Source organism: Astatotilapia calliptera, chromosome 6 (genome assembly GCF_964374335.1).
Source record: "Astatotilapia calliptera chromosome 6, fAstCal68.1, whole genome shotgun sequence".
NCBI classification, from domain to species: Eukaryota; Metazoa; Chordata; class Actinopteri; order Cichliformes; family Cichlidae; genus Astatotilapia; species Astatotilapia calliptera.
In genome coordinates this window covers 39,401,914-39,421,710 of record NC_137427.1, presented here as the reverse complement: position 1 = coordinate 39,421,710, position 19,797 = coordinate 39,401,914, and the positions used below count along the sequence as shown (strand labels likewise).

At 38.7% G+C, this 19,797-nt stretch overlaps 1 protein-coding gene across 2 annotated transcripts in view; it reads left to right on the top strand.

Moving 5' to 3' along the window:
- The window catches only part of tpcn3 (two pore segment channel 3), a 32,774-nt gene that overhangs the window by 6,394 nt on the left and 6,583 nt on the right, over positions 1 to 19,797 (top strand). The window contains exons 5-16 of one of the 2 annotated variants that reach the window (XM_026171996.2): positions 378 to 494; positions 1,805 to 1,923; positions 2,697 to 2,798; positions 3,886 to 4,012; positions 5,285 to 5,492; positions 11,711 to 11,855; positions 11,951 to 12,136; positions 16,670 to 16,734; positions 17,507 to 17,594; positions 17,759 to 17,828; positions 18,342 to 18,561; positions 18,798 to 18,888. In XM_026171996.2, coding sequence (XP_026027781.2) covers positions 378 to 494; positions 1,805 to 1,923; positions 2,697 to 2,798; positions 3,886 to 4,012; positions 5,285 to 5,492; positions 11,711 to 11,855; positions 11,951 to 12,136; positions 16,670 to 16,734; positions 17,507 to 17,594; positions 17,759 to 17,828; positions 18,342 to 18,561; positions 18,798 to 18,888 — 1,538 coding nt within the window. The remainder of the gene's footprint in view (positions 1 to 377; positions 495 to 1,804; positions 1,924 to 2,696; positions 2,799 to 3,885; positions 4,013 to 5,284; positions 5,493 to 11,710; positions 11,856 to 11,950; positions 12,137 to 16,669; positions 16,735 to 17,506; positions 17,595 to 17,758; positions 17,829 to 18,341; positions 18,562 to 18,797; positions 18,889 to 19,797) is intronic. The other variant, XM_080302511.1, reaches the window with a different exon arrangement.

The window sequence follows — 19,797 nt, the reverse complement described above, 5'->3', positions numbered from 1 at the left end:
ATATATGAAATCATTTTCATTTCAAAGAAGACTGTCCTTCTACTACTGCTCAAATAATTTCATTTTAGAATAATCCTGTTTATTCTTATCTAGCTAGTTTGGTCATGGAAACACTTTAAGTATTGACATATGCATCTTGAACTGCATCTGACTCTTTGAAATGCAAATAGATAGTAAATACTAGCATTGAAGCTGGTATTCTTTCAATGTGTGTGAATGTTAGAAGCACTTGCATAGAAAAAAGTGCTTGTGCGACTGGGTGAACGAGGCAAGTTGTATAAAGCGCTTTGATTGCTCAGAGTAGAAAAGCACTATATAAGAACCAGTCTGTTTACCATTTACCATTAAATGACTTTGTTCTTTTGTGCATTGACTAGCTCACTTTGGTTGATATGATCATTTATGGAGCATTGAAAGCTGCAAATTATTATGGTGTTCGCTGGTCCAGAGTCCTGCGGCCGCTTCTACTGGTCAACGTCACAGAGGGACGGCAGGTAATGGCTGAATGTTTAAACAATCCACAGTCAGTAATGAAAGCTTCATTACCATGAACATTTCAATTTTTTTCCGTTTTTTTCCTCATTAAATCCTCTCCAGAGGATGATCCATTTCAGTTGTAATGAGCACCACCTTTAGAGAGAACTAGCTCTGCTGAACTGATATGGGAAGGTTTGAAGCACTAAAAGTAAAGTGAGGATAAGCACTGTAGTCAAATGTAGGTCATTGGTTACATTTTTCATGGCTCTACTATAGACTGTCTCGGTGTCTTCTTTCTATGATTACATTCCTAGGGTTAAACTCAGAAACTTTGTGTACTACAGTGAAGATTAGGAGAAATTACTAAGAAAACTAAGAGAAATAACATATATCAGAATACATGTTAAAGAAGAAATCATCCCCGTTAGGAGTTCATTCTCAAAATATGACGTCTTCATTAGCTCAGTGTTTTTTGACACCAAATATAATGTGTTTGTGGGGATTATTAATGATTTGGCTGTAAGAAATATTCCAGAGACATCACAAGATGGCTCTATTTAACGAATTTTTAGGTCTTATTAAACTAACTTCTATTATTTATACAATTAACTTATTTATTTTATTTTTTGCCTGTCCTGTCCGGCAGTGCAGCAGTCAGATTTGTTGTCAAACAAATTCTCCAACAAATCTATTTTCACAAGTGGACCATTACAGCTGCTATGCTTGTCCGCTCGATAGGCATATTTTATTCGATGTACTTCAAACACTATCTATCTCACATCCATGGCCAGTTTAGAATCACCAGTTAACCTAACATAGTAGTGGTAGAACCAAGAACCATCTTGCTGTGTCAACAGTACTAACCACTACATTTTTTGGCATGTTTTTTTCCCAGTCTCAGCCCTGGAGGTGATTAGGCTCATACAGAAGTTTTATGCATGTATGTTGTAAATGACAAATTGCCCAGAAATCCAAGTGACTCGTGGTTTGCAGACATGTAGAAAGCTTTGGTCCTAAATTCAGTTTAAGTCATACTTGAAAATGTTTTCACATCTGGTCAGAGTTTGAGCATTTGTTTGTGTTCACGTGATCAAGGCTCTCAAAGTGGTGTTTTGTCTGTCATGAATTTTCTGCCGTTTGATCAATGGATCATGTTTAGTTTTTCTCTGTTGGGAATTTGTGGAGTGTTTGAGGCAGACATAATGTTGTTAAACATGTAAATGTTTGACTTCACGAGCCAATGGTACTTGAAAACATTGTTGATAAGTGTATAAGGAAAGAGCTTTTGCATGTAAAACTGTGTCACTGTGTGCTCCTTTGTGTTCAGCTCCGCAGAGCATTCAGGAGCATCCGTAATGCTCTGCCTCAGATTTTCTACGTCTTCCTGCTCTTCATGTTCAGTATCCTCATCTTCGCCCTCATGGCGCTGAAGTTGCTGGGCAAACGGTGAGAAAGCTGTACCTTTGTATTCTGAGGTTGGCTCTTGACATCAGTTTTCAAATTCTCTTTAAACTTGTTTTCAGTTAGAATCATTCAAGTTATTTCATTCCATATATGTGACATCTTTTTGGCCTGTTTATTATCTTTTAAAAGGCTGTATTTACATTGCATATAACTTGGGAGTCTTTGAGACCCATGCAACTTGAAAACACTTCCTGCAAAAGCTAAAGCGCTCTATAATGGGCAGGTAGGTAACAGATGATAGCTTTCAGGCAGTGTAGTGAGAAGCCTGGAATAATGAGAGTAAAAGGGACAATAGTAAGCAGCATACAGACAACAGATTTGACAGACTTGCTGGGTCATTCTCTGACATTTTGTAACAAGCTGAATACATGTAAAGATCTGAGATCCAATCCAAATATATTACCTGGATTTCTTTCTTTCTCTATGTAATAAAATCTTGCATGATGCAACCAGTGAAATTGTAATTTATAACATGAGCTTGCACAGGCAATTGTGCAAACACCCAGCTATGTCATCCATATAAATAAGCAAAGATTTTAAGCTTATGCAACATTTACAAACATGTTCTCCTGGTCAGTCAAAGAGCCACACCACCTGGCGCAGTTAGACAATGGTCAACATTTTCCCAAAGGCTCTACTGAGGCCATGTGTTCTGTTTTTTTGCTTTGTTTTGTTTTTAGTGAAAAAGTAGAGGACTTTTTTGAGTTTTAGCAATAGTTTTTAAGTGTATGTATTTTTTCTCTCTCTCTCTCTAGAGGTTTGACGAACATAAATGGAACACCATATTTCACCAGCTACCTGGAAATCATGTTTGACTTGTACGTCCTCGTCACCACGGCCAATAGCCCTGACGTCATGTAAGTTTGTATTGTAAATCTCAATTTGTGTTCTTTGAGATCAAGCAATTTACAATTATTTCAGTCTTCATGAAGCATGCCTTTTTCTAAAGTACGTTAAATCCCTGATTGTGTTTGCATGACGTTACTTTATATAGTATTTACTTTGAGATGATTCAGTTTGTGAAAATACGTGGAAGTCAGATTTTGCGTGTGATTGCAAAATGGAATGTAGTGTTGGTTCATTCCACTTTAGTTTTATGTGCATTTTGTCAAACAATCAACAAAATCAAGTAGACAAAGATGACTATGAAACATGGATGAAAATAGATTCACAGATTAATGATAGATGATTAAATATTTGGAGAGCAATTAAGATGCACTTTATCTCACATACTGTACATATAAAACTGGCATAAATGTCACATTTTTATCCAGATCTGTCTTTTTAATCTAAATTGGACATCTTCACATCATCTTATACATCATTCAGTGGCTCTGACTGAAAGAAAGAAACAGCACTGTTGTTAATAGTGCTTATCTCGTTGAACCAACTATTCCATCCCAGCCGTCATAGGGCGAGATGAACCAACTATTAATATTTGAAAAAGGACAGTTGATTAAAAAAAATTAGCAGATTTTCTCATTTCTGTTAAAATTTTTGTTCAGATGAAACCCACTGAATGTAATTTGTGTTGCATTCAATGTTGTGCATGTATTCCTTGAATACTGGAATTGTTTATATGATCAATAAGGCGTGATGTCTGAACAGCAAGGAGACGACATGAATAACACAATTCAGCCAAACTCAGTTATAATCCTAATTCTCAGATTTTTAATTAGTGTATTTGACATAATGTATTTTGAAACTGTTTGTGAAGTAAAAGTAGTGTTGTTATTTAGATAGCACTTCAAACCACACAAACTCTTGTGTTTCTTTCTGGCGCTGACCTCTTGGTTTGAGAGGGAACTCTCTGAGCTTTACAGAAAAGAAGAAGGAAGTGAACACTAACCGTTTTTCTTCTTCTAGTATCTAGTATCTTTCTATTAGTATCTATTTGTCTTTGTATCTTAGCCTGACTTCTTTTTTTCTGCTTGTTATTGTCAGGATGCCAGCATACAACGCCAACTTCTTCTTCGCAGTCTTCTTCATTGTGTACATCCTTATCAACACTTACATCTTCATGTCCGTCTTCCTGGCTGTCGTATACAACAACTATAAAAAATACTTGAAGGTACAGCCATGTGACCGTTTCCTGTGCAGGTTCTCTATATTTTTATAATTTCTTTAAAAAATACCATACTGTGCAAAAGTTTTGAGCCACTCCGCATTAAAAAAAACCCACACACACTTGACACGGGACTTGAGAGATGTATCTGGACCTGCATTTGATTTATCTACTGTTCACTGAAGCCTTATTACAAATAGTCTCAGTGGAAGCGTAGCTATAAAGAAGTCATTCTTAAGAGAGGGAAACCAGGAGAAAAGGCTAAGCTATACCACAGTCCACAAAAACTGAACGGAAAATCAGTGGGACAGGTCTTATGGTATCATAAATCCAAAATGAAATTTTTAATTTAAATCAGTATGTTCAGAGGAAGTTGGCAGAGGGGTACAGTAAGTGTCTATAGCCATCTGTAAATCACAGTAAAGGTTCTGTCCTAGTTTGAGCATTTCAGCCGGTGGTGTTGGGAATCTTGTCAAAATTGATGAAACTATGTACATAAAAATGCACTGTCAGATTTGATTGCAATACCATCTGGCAGGCCATTTATTTGGTGATGGCTTAATTTTTCAGTATGGCAATGATCCCGAAAACACTGACAATGCAATAAAAGCATGCATTTTTAGAAAAACACATGGTGGAACACAAGCAGTCATGGATTGGCCTCCCTAGAACCAGGACCTCAACATTAATAAAATGGAATTTCCTCCAAGAAGCCTGGAGAACTGTTTATGAAGACTACTTCAGGAAAGCTACAAGGAAGCTTGCCTAGGAAATATCAGGCCGTGGTAAAGAATAAAGGACGTTGGAGCCAATATTGACTTTTAGGATCGTTAGAATTGTACAAAATTACGCAACATTCACACAAGCATTGCCACTCTGATGTATACATCAGAGAACAACTTGGGGTTCAGTATCTTGACTAAAGGTATTTTGACATGCAGACTGAAGCAGCCAGGGATTGACCGCCAAACGTCTGATTAGTCAATGACTTTCCATACCTCCTGAGAAGCTGTGCAAAGGGTTTTGCAAAATACTCTATATGCCATGTAAGATTATATCAACTTATATAAAGTGGCAAGCAGATCTGATTAATATTTGTCAATTCAATCAAATAAGATGTATCCCGAAAGTTCCTTTGTCACAGCAGCACCTGGATCTTGGAATTATTTATTAAACGTACTTATTTTTCTATAAATTTATGTCACATCTTTTGTGAATACAGTAGATTTCCTTTGCACATTCCATGTCATTTAAGAAGAAAATGATCATTTCCAACAGGAAGAGGTACGGCAGCTAGTGAGAGCTAAGAGGCACAAGATGGTGCGAGCATTTGGTGTCCTACAGGAGCAAAGGGAGGAGGGCGGCGAGCCAGTGGTGACCCAGGCCAGCTGGAACCAACTGGTCCGACTGGTCCAACCCAACCTTAGTAATGCTCACAGAGAGCTGCTATGGAGCGTCTCTGATGACAAGAACCAAGGGGCCATTGGTGAGTGATATCCAAACCAACATACACACCTTAAATCCAAAACACGTTTAGGGAAGTTGAGTTTAGTAAAGTTCTTTATAAGTACCCAAGATGGAAGGGATGAGATTTATTTTTCTTTAGCCGGTTTGTTGTCAGCTGTTTAATCTGCATGTCACATGTCTAGTCAGCTGACAAGTAATTGTGACAATATGGAGAGTAACTGAGCATATTTATGTACATTTTCATGTGTTAGAGCTTTGACTTAATTTAAGGAGATGAGGTTGGAGATGAGGAGGAAGAGGAGAGAGCAGTGTTGGAAGAGAAAGGCATAATGAGAATGACATGATGAAAGTATGCATGTAAAAATGTTAAAAGGTCATCTATAGTTTGAAATAACTATTTGTGACCTTTAAAGAGTAAGAAACACAAAGACAAACATTAAACTCGTGGTTAATGCCCCTGAAATTGTAATTTAAGCAAGTAGGCAAAGTCAATAATGTTGTAGGCATTGCAAAGTGTAAAATTTCTGTCTAGCTTTTAATAAACTCCTGGTGCGTCACTATGCAACTTGGCAAAATAGTTCGTTTGTTCCCAGATCCACAGCTAAGAAGCTATGAGAAGAGTGTAATATTCAGCACAAATGAACAAAGCTGCTGTGCAATGCTGCCTTCTTTACATTTTAGCAACATTTCAAGGCCAAACTGGCTCTGTACGACTGAATATGATTGCATGTCACAGATAAACTATGGAACTGCATTACATCTTCTATTATTCTACACAAATATCTCAACATTTTGTATTTGCTTTGGAATAAGGGTAAGGTTATGAATAAGATTAAATGTACATGCATTTTAATTGCTTAGAGCCGTAGGTGACCAGGTTGTCTCACAGTTTTGCGTGTTCATGTGTAAACTGAGTACAGCCTGCATGCCCTAAATCTACCTAAAGGCCATTAAATTGTCACCAGTCCAGTCTAATCCTTGAAGCTGAGGCATTGTTCAGATGTCCAGTATCATTCAGCTCTGCATACTCTGCTGAGTCAGTGTCTTCACACTCATCTTCCACATGAAGGAAGTCAAAATGCATTATCATTGAGCATTTCTATTTTTCCACCAACCACAACATCTGATGTTATACAACCCAACAAGTAAAAAAAATAATCTAATTGATCTTTACAGTTATACATATTTCCCTGTGTGTGGTTGTTATCCCTGAATTCGTTTAATGATTTTGTCTCTATCAAGTTATTTACTACTGCCTCTTATGCAGGTTTTTATTTTATTTTATTTTATTTATTTTTTTTAAACCACAACTCTTGGTTTTTAACCTCTGCTTTATGAACACGCAGTGTGTGTGACTTTGCACTTGAGCAATAGCATGAATTTGCTGTTTCTGTTTTCTTCTTCCTCACTGTGAAAACCATTTTTGTGCTATGCTTTAGACATCCTTTCTAAAACTATAAAACTTTGCATTTTCACATGGGAGTCTTGCTTACAGTGGCAGTTAGTTACTTCAGTTTTTGGCATTTTGTCTTCATTTTTCAGTCTTGCACAGGGGATAAAAATTTCCAAAAATGCTGCTATATACTCGAAGGAAAAATGAAAACAGTTTTGCGGTGCGTACTGCAATTCCTGCATTTAACAAACAGAAGGTTGTTACATTAGGTCAGGGGTCGGCAACCTTTCTGATCATGAGTGCCATATAATATTTCCTCAGAAGTCAATGTGCCATATGATTGCATTAGCAATAAATGTAATAACGCTCTATATTAACAGTTACACACTATATACAGTGTTGGGAAGGTTACTTTTAAAATGTATTCCATTACAGAATACAGAATACATGCCCCAAAATGTATTCTGTAACGTATTCCGTTACGTTACTCAATGACAGTAACGTATTCTGAATACTTTGGATTACTTAATATATTATCATGCTTTTTACAACAATGTGAATGTACTATTGCTGTGTGATTTATTACTATTACTGAAGGTCCGCGACTCCGAACTGTAGTAAAGGGACATCTGACTAATACGGCGGGGTCCCTGTCGGCTCGTAGCCGAAAAATAGCTTTACTTTGTTGTGTGGGTCAACTTTTCTTGCGAGAGACAGAGAGAGACGTTGAAAGACTGCGAAACATGTTTCGGAGGAAAACACGAACACAGTGTACAGTCGAGTCTTAATAGCTTACTTACAACTGGGCTCGTCAGGCACTCTTCTTGGCTGCAGTGGTTATTATTATATTTACATGTTTCCAGCTCCCGTTTTTCCTCGATGACAGCTCGTACCTTTCCACTCCCCTTTTTCTCTCTCCTTCCTCGCGCTCACAGACCCATAACGTGTATGGCAGTCCATTCTCCCTGCAACACGGACTACACTGAACATGATGCTACATTCTTTAGAGCTATGCTTGTAGCATTCTGCCTGTTAGCTTAGCACAACAACAACAACAACGAAAAGGCGCTCTCTCACCCAGGAAACACACAGTCGCAGAGAGAGAGAGAGAGCGTCGCCCTGTAACCATGGCAACCGTAGCGCTGCCGCCTGGAACAACAGAACGTAGCTGTCAAACAAAACCCAAACAGTCCTGACCCGCGACAAAATGAAACAGGAAAGTACCGCAGTGTAATCCATTTATTTCAACAAAGTAACTGTATTCTGAATACCACCTTTTTAAATGGTAACTGTAACGGAATACAGTTACTCATATTTTGTATTTTAAATACGTAACGGCGGTACATGTATTCCGTTACTCCCCAACACTGACTATATAGAACCACTTTATAGAATTATATTTGTTCACAGATGTTGGCAGCTGTCAGCGAATAGTTATCAGCTATTTTGAAACAAAAAAAGACTTTTTATCCATAACAGCAAATGAACTGTACAACAGAAAATGCAAATGCTATTTATGGTCTCCTCACAACAGTAATAAGAAAAATAAACTGGGCCAATATGGCATGTTTGTTAATACAGAGACACACATGTTAATATGATCTCTGGTCTCCCACTCAGAGACACAGGTCTCCGAGTGTCCAGCATTCAGACGGCTACCTGAGGACACTCATGTCAGAGAAAATATGCTCACACTGATATGCAGAGCCAAATACTGTCAATAAGGCCTCTGCAATGTTCTGAAGACATTTAAACTTGTCCAGCAGGTGAACATGCAGCTCCATGAACACGCACAGCTGTGGATTCCAGCTGCGTCTGTAGTTCTGCAAACTTTGACCCCCACAGACTCGAGCTTTTCAGTTCAATCAGCTGCATTTCGATGTCCTCTGTGTCCAGCCAGTTAATGCAAGACAAATCCAGCTGCTCATTAAAGCTTTCTGGTTTGATCAGAAAAGAAAACATTGGTCCATACACCTGCAAGTCCCGAAAACGCATTGTGAATTCTGTCTCGAGTCTACGGATTTCCGTGGTGCTGATGCTGCACTGAGCAGACAGCTCCTTAAGCATTTGATGTGTTGGAAAGTGGAAATTTCAACATTGCTCGAAAAAACTGCCAGCTAGCAACGTCCCTCTCACCAGTAGGCAAAGTGATTTTTAGCCAATTACAAGTTGAATCTGGTAGTTGGGGTTGTTAGCTAAGATACCATCATTAAGAAGCAGCACAACTAATGTGTCTATGCGAGCTAATTTGTGATGTACACCGCTGGCCCGGCCATTTTTTTTTTTTTTTAAATGCACCTGCTCAAATTAATTCCCTGCGTGTCGTGCCCAGGGCTGGACTGGGACAAAAAAATCAGCCCGGGCATTTTGACTAGAGACCAGCCCACCAGGTATTATAGGAAAAGCCATAAAGCCTTTGAATGAAAACAAACGCTGTTGTGACAGTGATGTACTGTCTCATTGGTATGATTTCTATACATTTTATATCAGATAAAAACTTTGGTTGTAAGATTCAGATAATTATTTATTAAAAGCGAGACATCTGAAATGAGAATAAGAAAGAAAAGTATTTCTTTGTTTCCACCTCTCCCTGTTAATGCCTCCCCCCCCCCGGCAACACTTTGCTAGATCCGCACCTGCACAGTTACCAGCTGTCAGCTACATAGAAAAGGATCCTGGTGTTATTTGTCTCTCAGAAACAGTTCATAACTTCCCTTCAACTCATTCATGTCACCTAAAAGGTAAACCTGTTTCTCCATCACAGCTCTGATGATTCAGTAAGGACATCTCCTGGTTTCATCTTCATGTTTCCATCTCACCAGATAACCAAACCATATCATGACCAGCAGCTTTACAGCTGTGGCTCCAGCAAACATCAGCTGATACTAGAAATTAATATGAAATTAATTCTAACAACAGCTGATCAAGTTTAAAAGTGCTGCTGTTGTTTAGCGCGACATCCGCTGGTTTCCTCTTTCTGGCACAAAGTGATAAACAAACAAGAGAGAAAAGCCGATCAGCTGATCATGGATCAGTTTCATGATTGAAGTAGAAACAGGAGAGGGAGGGTGAGAGAATGAGAGAAGAAGAAACCGCTGACAGCGTAAACACACAGAATAACTCCAGCTTTGAGTCTTTTTCCATTGTAGCTGAAGTACGGGACAAACTGTGTTCCTTCTCAGCTCAATATGAAATGCGTAATATTTTCAATGAACGAGGGACCATTCCATTTTTAAGGGACTGTTGGCAACTCTACTAACTAACCTTTATGAATAAAATAAAATTCACTATCAGTAACATCATAGCACCCGCCCAGCTGTATAGAAACTCTGTCATGCTAGCTAGTACGCTGTACGAGTTATTGTAACTGACTGTAACAATTCAGCATAACGAAAATAAACTCCACCTAAACTTGGTTTATATCTGACCCAGATAGACTGCAGGTCATACCGTCTTACCTGAAGTTCAGTTCACCTGACACTCGGACCGGCGGCCGCCTCGGGTCTGTCCTTCTCCTGCCTCCCCTTTCCCTCATCCACCTGCTGGCCTCTGTGGAAGCTCCGCCATAGCCACCACCAAACAACTGAGTTATTTTTACGCATCGGCCAGCATGTGGCCAATCCACCACCTTTCATTGTTCATGCCGTTACAAAAAGAACAAAAAAACAAAAAAGCATCGGCCCATAAAAACGAAAAATCACCATCGGCCCACCGGGCCCAGCTATGGTCGTGCCATCAGTTAACCCAGTGGTTCCCAAACTTTTTCCGCTGGGCCCCCCTTTGTTTTACAGAAAAATGTTCGCGCCCCCCCTCACAGTGTGCATGCACACACACACACACACACACACACACACACACACACACACACACACACACACACACACACACACACACATATTTTGCTCAATTGCGGTTTATTTCACACCTCAAACATTTAGTGATCTGTAGGTAGTAAGAAAATAAACTACTAACTCTTTTACGCTACGTCTGCACCTACACGGGTATTTTTGAAAACGCATCTGCTCCGTTCACACGTAAACGGCGTTTCGAATCACCGAAAAAAAAATTTTTTTAAAACTCTTTTTTTCCGTTTACCTGTGGACGAGGAATACAGAGTTCTTCACGCAACGTTTATGGTATGTGCCTTTTTTCACGTCAGCTGTGCGCCTCTCTGTGCAAAATAGGTTTAAAAACATAAACAGCTGTGAGATCCTGTTTGTCCCTGATTTGAACTGGGGGAACAAATCCTGGCAGGATCAGCCTGATATTATTTATATCCCGCTGTAACTTTACTGTATAAAGAGCAAACATCTCCAACATGTCAGGAGTAGTTAGTCATTACAACAAGTGTTTGTGAACTAAAAATCAAGAATGTGGGATACTGTTTGTCCGTGATTTGAAGAGCCCAGCTGTGCTCCTGACGAAGGGAAAACCAGTCCTGCAGGGAGACCTACCTCGGCACTTGTGCAGGTGAAACCAAAGGGAAGATATGCTTCACCATATTTTCTAGTCTTTGGCTTAGAATGAAGTTGGTTTGGAAACATATTCAGCGATGCTTCATCTCCTGCTTTGCGTTTGTGGGCGCCTCATGCTAGCAGTGTCCAAGTGTTGTTGTTTTTTTTTTTCCCCCTCTTCATGCCCCCCCCCTGCAATGGCTCTGCGCCCCCCCTAGGGGGCGGGCCCCACACTTTGGAAAGGTCTGAGTTAACCCTTCGCGTGAGCTGGCACGCGTGCCCAGGGTTGCCGACCCCTGCATTAGATGATTCATTTAAAATAGACCTAAGTTTAAGTTTTTATATCTTTGTAACGTTTTTGATTACAATTCTAGGATGATTATTTTACAGGTAAGGTGGCATTTGTCCAGCTTGCTGACCTCTTGAATATTGAAATAATAACAATTAAGTCAAGACCTCATCCACTTCAAAGTTTGTGCCCTTCCCTCTACCAGTCAGCCCCCAGCAAACTCCTATGCCAACTGGTCCAACACCGGTAAGATACAAATTCAACTTTGAAACCTCCTTTTTTTTTCCTCTGATTTTGATGTAAGTAGTTACAAACACAGAACTATATGTGTTCTTTTCCAGGGCCTTTGTTATGGTATATGACCTGATCATACTGGTGAATGCTGTTTTCATCGGTCTTGATGAGGAGAATCCAATGATTGCGAATTCAGAGTGGGTTTTTCTGGCTCTGTATATTCTGGAGATTCTGCTGAAGCTGTATGTGTTTGAGCCCAGAGTGTTCTTCTCCAAACACAGTTTTTGGAACTGGTGAGAACATGCCGTGAGAACAAGTGTATAACATTATAATGTCATTAATGTGCTTTTGACACTTTGTCTTTACTCACCAAAGAGTCTGAATCCCCAGTACTGATTTATCTACAGACAGCTTAAGGTACATTTTAACAGGTGTTCATGTGGAATCAGAGATCCAGACATTACATAGCACCATCTATTCATGGGTGTGATCAAGCTTTTTCAGTGAGGCAGATGGTTTAAAAAAACAAAAAAAATCCACTGTGCAGATCAAAACCAACAGTGTAATCCAAGTCTGCTTGCTTAATACACAAAAACCTTACGTAGACATTTATAAATTAACATGTACTGTATTTGTGTGTTATGTCAAATGTTTAATTTCTTAAAATATGTGTATAGTATTTTTGAGTATTTTTTAATATAACAAGTAATGGAAGTATTTAAGTGAATCAAATCTAAGATCAACAAGTTGTGTTGCATGAATTTCACACAGCTTATCTACATCCCAGATTATAAGTACAAGGTATGTGACATGATTTAATGTTTCTTTTACATTATCAGCCGCTTCTTTTACCTTCATACGCCTTCAAGTGCTTCGACCAAGTCATTGATGCTCAGCGGGTTGTTTATCTACTCTTTTAAGCTTTGGGAAGTGAACTTTTCCTAATGATGGAGCTTAGTTTAATGTCAAAAGTAAAAACAAAATATCTCCAAAAGTTTATTCTGTTCATCTGGACGTAGCGTTTTGTCCCATATGGAAAAGATATATATAAATCTTATAAAGTTTTTATCTGTCTTGTATGAAACTTGTATGAAAAGCATACAAGAGTGAAAACACATATAAGATCCCTTGAAAAATTATATAATGAAACTTGTATGTTTTGTATACTTACTAAAAAAATATATGAAAGTAATGAGAAAGTGGCCACTTTCATGAGTAAATCATATATGTTTTTACTATTTCTTTTCCATATGGGGTGGGAGAAACGTTTCGTCACTCATCCAAGTGACTTCTTCAGTCGTCACTTGGATGAGTGACGAAATGTTTCTCCCACGAAACGCTACGTTCAGATGAACAGAATTAACTTTTGGAGATTTACTTTCCTGGATGATTGAGAATGCATCAAGACATAAAAACAAAATATGTTGTCGAACATAGGATAAAGGGTAAAACTAAACAAATGCTCAATAATGAGAAATATAATAATAAAACAAAAAATAATAATATATAACAAAAACCAGCAACTGGCTTACTTGGGTTATGCAAGTTATATAAAGCTTAAAGTTTAATAGAAATTCTACAAAGACAACTTCAAGTGATGACACTGGGAAATCTGATTGTGTTTGAATAGTGTGTAAAGGACAGTGTGACAATTTGTTATTTAAGAACAACAAGAATTGGACAGACTGAAAAGTCTTTGTACACAAGGGAAATTTCTATATTGAAAATCACCATCATTGAATTCAATCCACAAATGCGCGCACATTTGTAGACCTTTTCTGAACTTCAAATGAACTTCAGTTTGGTTTAATCAGAAAAAGTGAAAATATTAGTTTTTGATGTAATTGATAAACCTAAAGCAGGCAGATCCACTCACAACTAAACTGAAAAGAAAAGCGCAAAACAAAACATGGTAAAATGGTACAATGTACAAAAATGTTCTATTTAAAAAACAAAACAAAAAACCAACTTTTTTCAGTTAAATTTAGTTTATATTACAGTGAGGAACATCAGTATTTGAACACTCCACTCAAGTTCTCCCAATTAGAAATCATGGCGGGGTTTGAAATTCACATTGTAGTGCCACTGTGAGAGACAGCATTTAAAAACCAATTCAGGAAAACACATTGTGTTTTTTTTTTTTTAAATAATTTATTTGTATTGCACTGTTGCACATAAGCATTTCAGCTCTTTGGTCTTGCCCATGGTAGTAGTTGGAGTCTGACTGACTGGGGTGGACAGGTGTCTTTAAAGAGCTCAGACAGGTGTTACTAATTTAGATTAATAAGTGGAGTAGAGGTGGACTTTTTAAAGGCATAGCAACAGGTCTTTGAGAGCCGGAATTCTTGCTGATTGCCTGGTGTTCAAATACTTATGTACAGCAGTGCAATACAAATAAGTTCTTTAAAAATCATACAATGTGATTTCCTGAATTGTTTCTAAGTGCTGTCTCTCACAGTGGGAATGTACCTACAATGTGAATGTCAAACCCCTCCATGATTTCTAAGTGGGAGAACTTGCAAAATCGCAGGGTGTTCAAATACTTATGTTCCTCACTGTATTTGCCAGTTAATTGCCTCATTTTCATGACTTTTTGCACTTAGTGGCCACTTTATTGGGTATGATATTATTGTGTGTGTGTGTGTGTAGAATGACAATAGGTTTGTCTTTAGATCCGTCTTGGTGCACCTAATAAAGTTGCCACTGGGGTTTTAAGCTCTGATCCTTCTGAAGGTTTCTTGCTGCAGCTTTTGGAATAGTTTTTGTCTTCATTGTTTCTTATGCTATCATTTCTTTTTTACAGTAGTGTTACATTTGCTACTGAGCAGTGTAGCTGCGATAACTTCCGTCAAAAAAATATTCAGTATTGTGTTTGTATATTTTCTGGATAAATTGCTAGACCTGGGGCCCGTTCTTCGTACCTCGCTAAGTAGGTTAGCCGGATTAGATTGTTGACGATTTCGCGTGATCTTGGATCGTTCGGTTCCCCGAAGCTCATCCGGGACTTGCTGTCATAGCAACAGAGCCGTAAGCGTAAACCTGCTCGGGAGCAGGTTTACTTTATGTAAACAGGATTAGATCGCGGCCACGCAGGTATGTCCGCGTCATTCATACGAAAGCAACAGCGATATTCCACCACTGTTTCACCATAAATAAATAACATCAATGTAACTAAAGACAATGCAGCACCTGATCCATTTATTGATTTCACACAGGTCATTTCCTAAAAAAGGGAAATGTACTATTAACATTCTATTACATGTATGTGATTATTACAGATTTAATTCATATTTCAGAGTAGCAATTGTAAATTACTTCGTGTAATCAAGATGAGAGACCACGGCTATAAAAGCGAAGGTGGATTTGGGAAGTCTGTCGCAGCCATGTCCTGTCCGTTTACGCGAGCCACCCATTGCGGAAGGTGCAAGATTGATAAGGAGAGTCCTCAGAATTCAGCGTATATTGCGGGACAGACAGGATCCTTTAGCTCAGCGCGACAGTGTGCTCATAGAGAGATATCGATTTTCCCGTGAGGGTATTATTTACTTAACCAACTTGTTGACGAGGGGGTGCAGGACCACCACCTGTCTTTTGTTGCTCTGCCCTTTTCTTGGTTGCTGTTATAAACAAACAGATTATTCCAGGGTCTCTTTCCAAGAGACTAAAAGCAATATAAGTGATAAATATTACCATTCTGTAGAATATTCTTATATTTCACTTTTACCTGTTCCCATGTTCTAGTGGGTCCTGTCGTGGCTCTAATGTGACAGAGGATAAAATATAACATATTATAATATAATGTAATATAATATTGGATAATATAGTGTAATATAATAAATCTACCCTACCGCCTACTGGTGTTAGCCAGAGGGGCCGATGGCGCGATATGGCAGCCTGGCTTCTGTCAGTCTGCCCCAGGGCAGCTGTGGCTACAACTGTAGCTGCCTCCCCCAGTGTGTGAATGTGAGAGTGACTGAATAGTGGCATTGTAAAGCGCTTTGGGTGCCTTGAAAAGCGCTATATCAATCCACTCCATTATTATTGTTATTATTAAATTACTTACGAGTTTAATTTGTCAGCAACTTCCTGCCAGCCCTCTCTCCTTGCTTTTGCAGCCTTTGCAGTGTTCTCTTGCGTTTTAATTAAACTCTGAAACTCCTGAAATCCCTCACTCAAGAGTTCTTGCTCTGCTGCCGAAAAATACCGAGCCGAGCGCGCTCCTTCGACATTTTCGCCGACCAATCAGAGGGTTGCCGATCAATGTTTCTACTATCGATGCGTAGCCCCTTTTACAACACCCAGTGATGTCACATTCCTGCGTCCAGCTGTAGTAATCGTCAACAGCAGGTGTGTTCGGGGAACCGGATTAGCGAGCTCACGGTTAGCGCGATGATTTGATCTTGGATGTGTCATTTGATCTTGGATGTAGTGAGCGACGTACGAAGAACGGGCCCCTGGATCCAGTCCATGAATGAAAGCTGCTTGTTAGGCTCAAATGGTTTCTTGTTCTGTTTGCTTCCACACTCTGCAGCCTCCTGCATGTGCTTGTTAGTTTTAATGTTCCTTAAATTTGAAATACTTGGATAAGAATACAAAAGATAAAATCTTTTGATTCTTTTACAACGTGAAGATTTTCTCACACTTAACTGATGCTGAGAAAAATGGTCGTTTTATTTACATTCATGGTACATTTGTGTTTTTGACACGTTGGTGGTGTCAGACTGACGCCATAAGAAAAAAGGGTTTTGTTTTCAGCATCCTCGTTCATAGCATTTCTACATAAATTAAAGTTTGAATTTTTTTTGATTTCTGTTTTCTGTCTTCAGGTTTGACACAGTCATTGTCATCTCTGCTCTTATTGCCACCATCGTAAACTCTGTGATGAAGTCATGTAAGCGTTTCTAATTAATGTTAAGCTTTGTTCCAACAGGGTCAAAATCAAGGTCAAACTTAACCCTTGCCAAATTTACATCTGGCTGGCACATCACTTTTTGTTTGTTTGTTTGTTTGTTTGTTTGTTTGTTTGTTTAATGCAATCTGTTTCACCACTTTGAATGTACACACCAGCATGGAGTCGGGGAACAGAGGCAGAAAATCACTGAACTGAAAACAAACATGCAACTACAACAATAACAAATTACACGGTGTAGCTATAAAGGCAAATTTCGCCATGGTAGCGTCATCAAGTGTAATGTAGTCACCCCCCCCCCCCCCCCCCCCACAACTACATTAATTGTGCAGTACAATTTTAACCAAACAAAACAAACAAACAAAAAATGCAGACTAACTAATATAATACAAATTAAAACTTTGAATATGCAAATTCACAAGTTTGTTGTTGTTTTTTGTTGTTGTTTTTTGTTGTTGTTGTTTTTTTAAACAGTTTTGAAAATTGAGTTCTAAAATACTAAAGTATAAATGCTCAATTTCCCCCCAAAAAGGATTTCATGAGTTAGCCTTTAAAGCTCCTGCTGTTCTGGTCTCTGAACTGTTGATAGTACAATTCAACAAAACTTAATTACTCACATTTTAGATACATCTTTGAATGTTTACTTTGAGTGTTCATGTCACTGTCAATCACAATAACTATTTTAAAACACAGGATGATACAAGCTATTGGTCTTTGTTAATTCATTAATTTGTTAATTCCGTTTGCATTATAGCGAGTCATTTCTCCAGCCGACAAATCTTGGACATTGTTTTCATTCTACGAGTCCTCAGACTGATACGGGTGGTGGACAGCATCAAAAGGTTTAACTACATTTCTTATTCATTTATTTATCCTTGTATAAAAATCATCTGTATTTGTGGTGATCCTGCAGTAATCCTTAGATGCATCAAATGAAAAATGGATGTTACAGTAGGAAGGCATAAGCATGTTGCTTTACTAACAGTGAGGTCTATTTTCTTGCTAGGTTTCGTACAATCATCAACACCCTGATCAGGATTGGACCAGCAATCCTCACATTTGGACAGCTTATCATTGTGAGTTTGTGACAGCAGGCTGGTTTGTCATAGTAGCATTTGTTAACAAACACTAAAACAAAGCACAGCTGATGTTAGCCGCCCTAATGATGGTTCTGTCTTAAAAGATCCATTACCAATATGAGGGCAACCTTCAGTAGAGACTTCACTCTAAAACAGGGATGGGCAACTCCAGGCCTCGAGGGCCAGTGTCGGGCAGGCTTTAGATCTCACCCTGGGTCATCACACCTGAATCAAATGATTAGTTCATTACCAGGCCTCTGGAGAACTTCGAGACATGTTGTTAATTTAGCCCTTTGAATCAGCTGTTTTATATCAAGGACACATCTAAAACCTTCAGGAGACCTGCCCTCGAGGCCTGGAGTTGCCCACACCTGCTCTAAAACATAGTGAGGACCAGCCAACCTACAAACGCTGCATTATGCAGAGCCTCAACCTGCTGAGGGGTCTGAAAACTGAAGCTGACATTATGTTTGTGAAGATGGTTCTGTCCGTTGTGGTGTTCCTCCACAGGTGGTGTACTACATTTTTGCCATGGTGGGGATGGAGCTCTTTAAAGGGAAGGTGAAGTTTTATGAACAGAGCTCCACCGATCCAGCAAAGGCATATTGTGGTAATCCTCTGCTGAATGGAACAGACTTTGCAAAGCTCAACTACTGCAAGAATAACTTCAATGATGTGGTCTCCTCCTTCATCCTGCTGGTTGAGCTTACCGTGGTCAACCAATGGCATGATATCCTTTAGCTGAATGTCTCAGCATTTTCTGTGTTTAATCTCGTTTTCAGTTACCAGCAGCGATTTGAATTTTTAAGACATCTTCAAAACTACAAAAACTCCCCCCCCCTTTTTTTTCTCAGTGACTTTCATTCTACTGCAAATAAAATCATCTGCATTTATGAAATGTTTGAGAATAATTGCGTTGCCAGGTTTGATTCCTGTTTGTGTTATCATTTCTTAACAAGACTCCACTTCTCAGCAGCGGCTTTGCCACAGTCACCCACATTTCGGCCAGGATCTTTTTTGTCCTCTTCCACGTCATAGTCGTCATCGTCATTCTCAAGTAAGGCTAATGGTGTCGTACTTTCATCACTGGTGTGGTGTCAGCCACAAAAACAAGTCCTGCTGTTCCCATAATCTAGAAGAATATGTATAATTATTTATATTTACGTCTGACACATTTTAACCACTAGATGCTTGAAGGTGAGTTGCACTGGGTGTTTTATCATAGAACTCTATAAAAGTAGAGTTTCCCCCTCAAACAGAGTCCTAGAAGTAGGCAACTCACTGATTCACAGTTCAAAAATATTAATTACCTGTTGCAGTCCTTCAGATATCCATTTTAGCTCCTTTCTCTTTAAGTGAAAAACTCCATTTAAACCACCTTTTTATCCTCCTATCCACCTTTAAACCTCACCTTTTATCTTGCGCTGATAACTCGGCCTACTCTGACACCTTTATTTAAACAGTAGCCATGTTTATTAATAGTGGCCACTATTGTAGCAGTGTCAGTGCCATAAAGTAAGGAAAAGGTTTAGCAAAACACTGTTTCATTTGTGTTGAAATTCCCCAAAGTAGAATATGATCAGTGTAAAGGCTTACAGGATTAATGTATCAATGTGAGGGTTTTCAAAGTGGGATGTGTGTATCATATATAATACACAACGTTTTAGATTTTGTGTGACTTTTTTGGTAGAACAGAATAATCCTTTAATTGTCCCACAAGGGGAAATTTGGTTGTAACAGCAGCCAGAAAGACACATATACAAACAAACAGGACACAGAACAGAAACATTACATTAAAGACAATAGTTACTATAAACAGAGTACTGTACAGTTATTAAATTAAATAAAATTAACTACAGATAATTTAGTTAATTTTATCTGTAGTTTATGAGGATTTTTATGCCGTCAAAGCAACAAGGGGCAAAGATTAAGAGGACAAACTTTAGTTTGTGATGACTGATGAAAT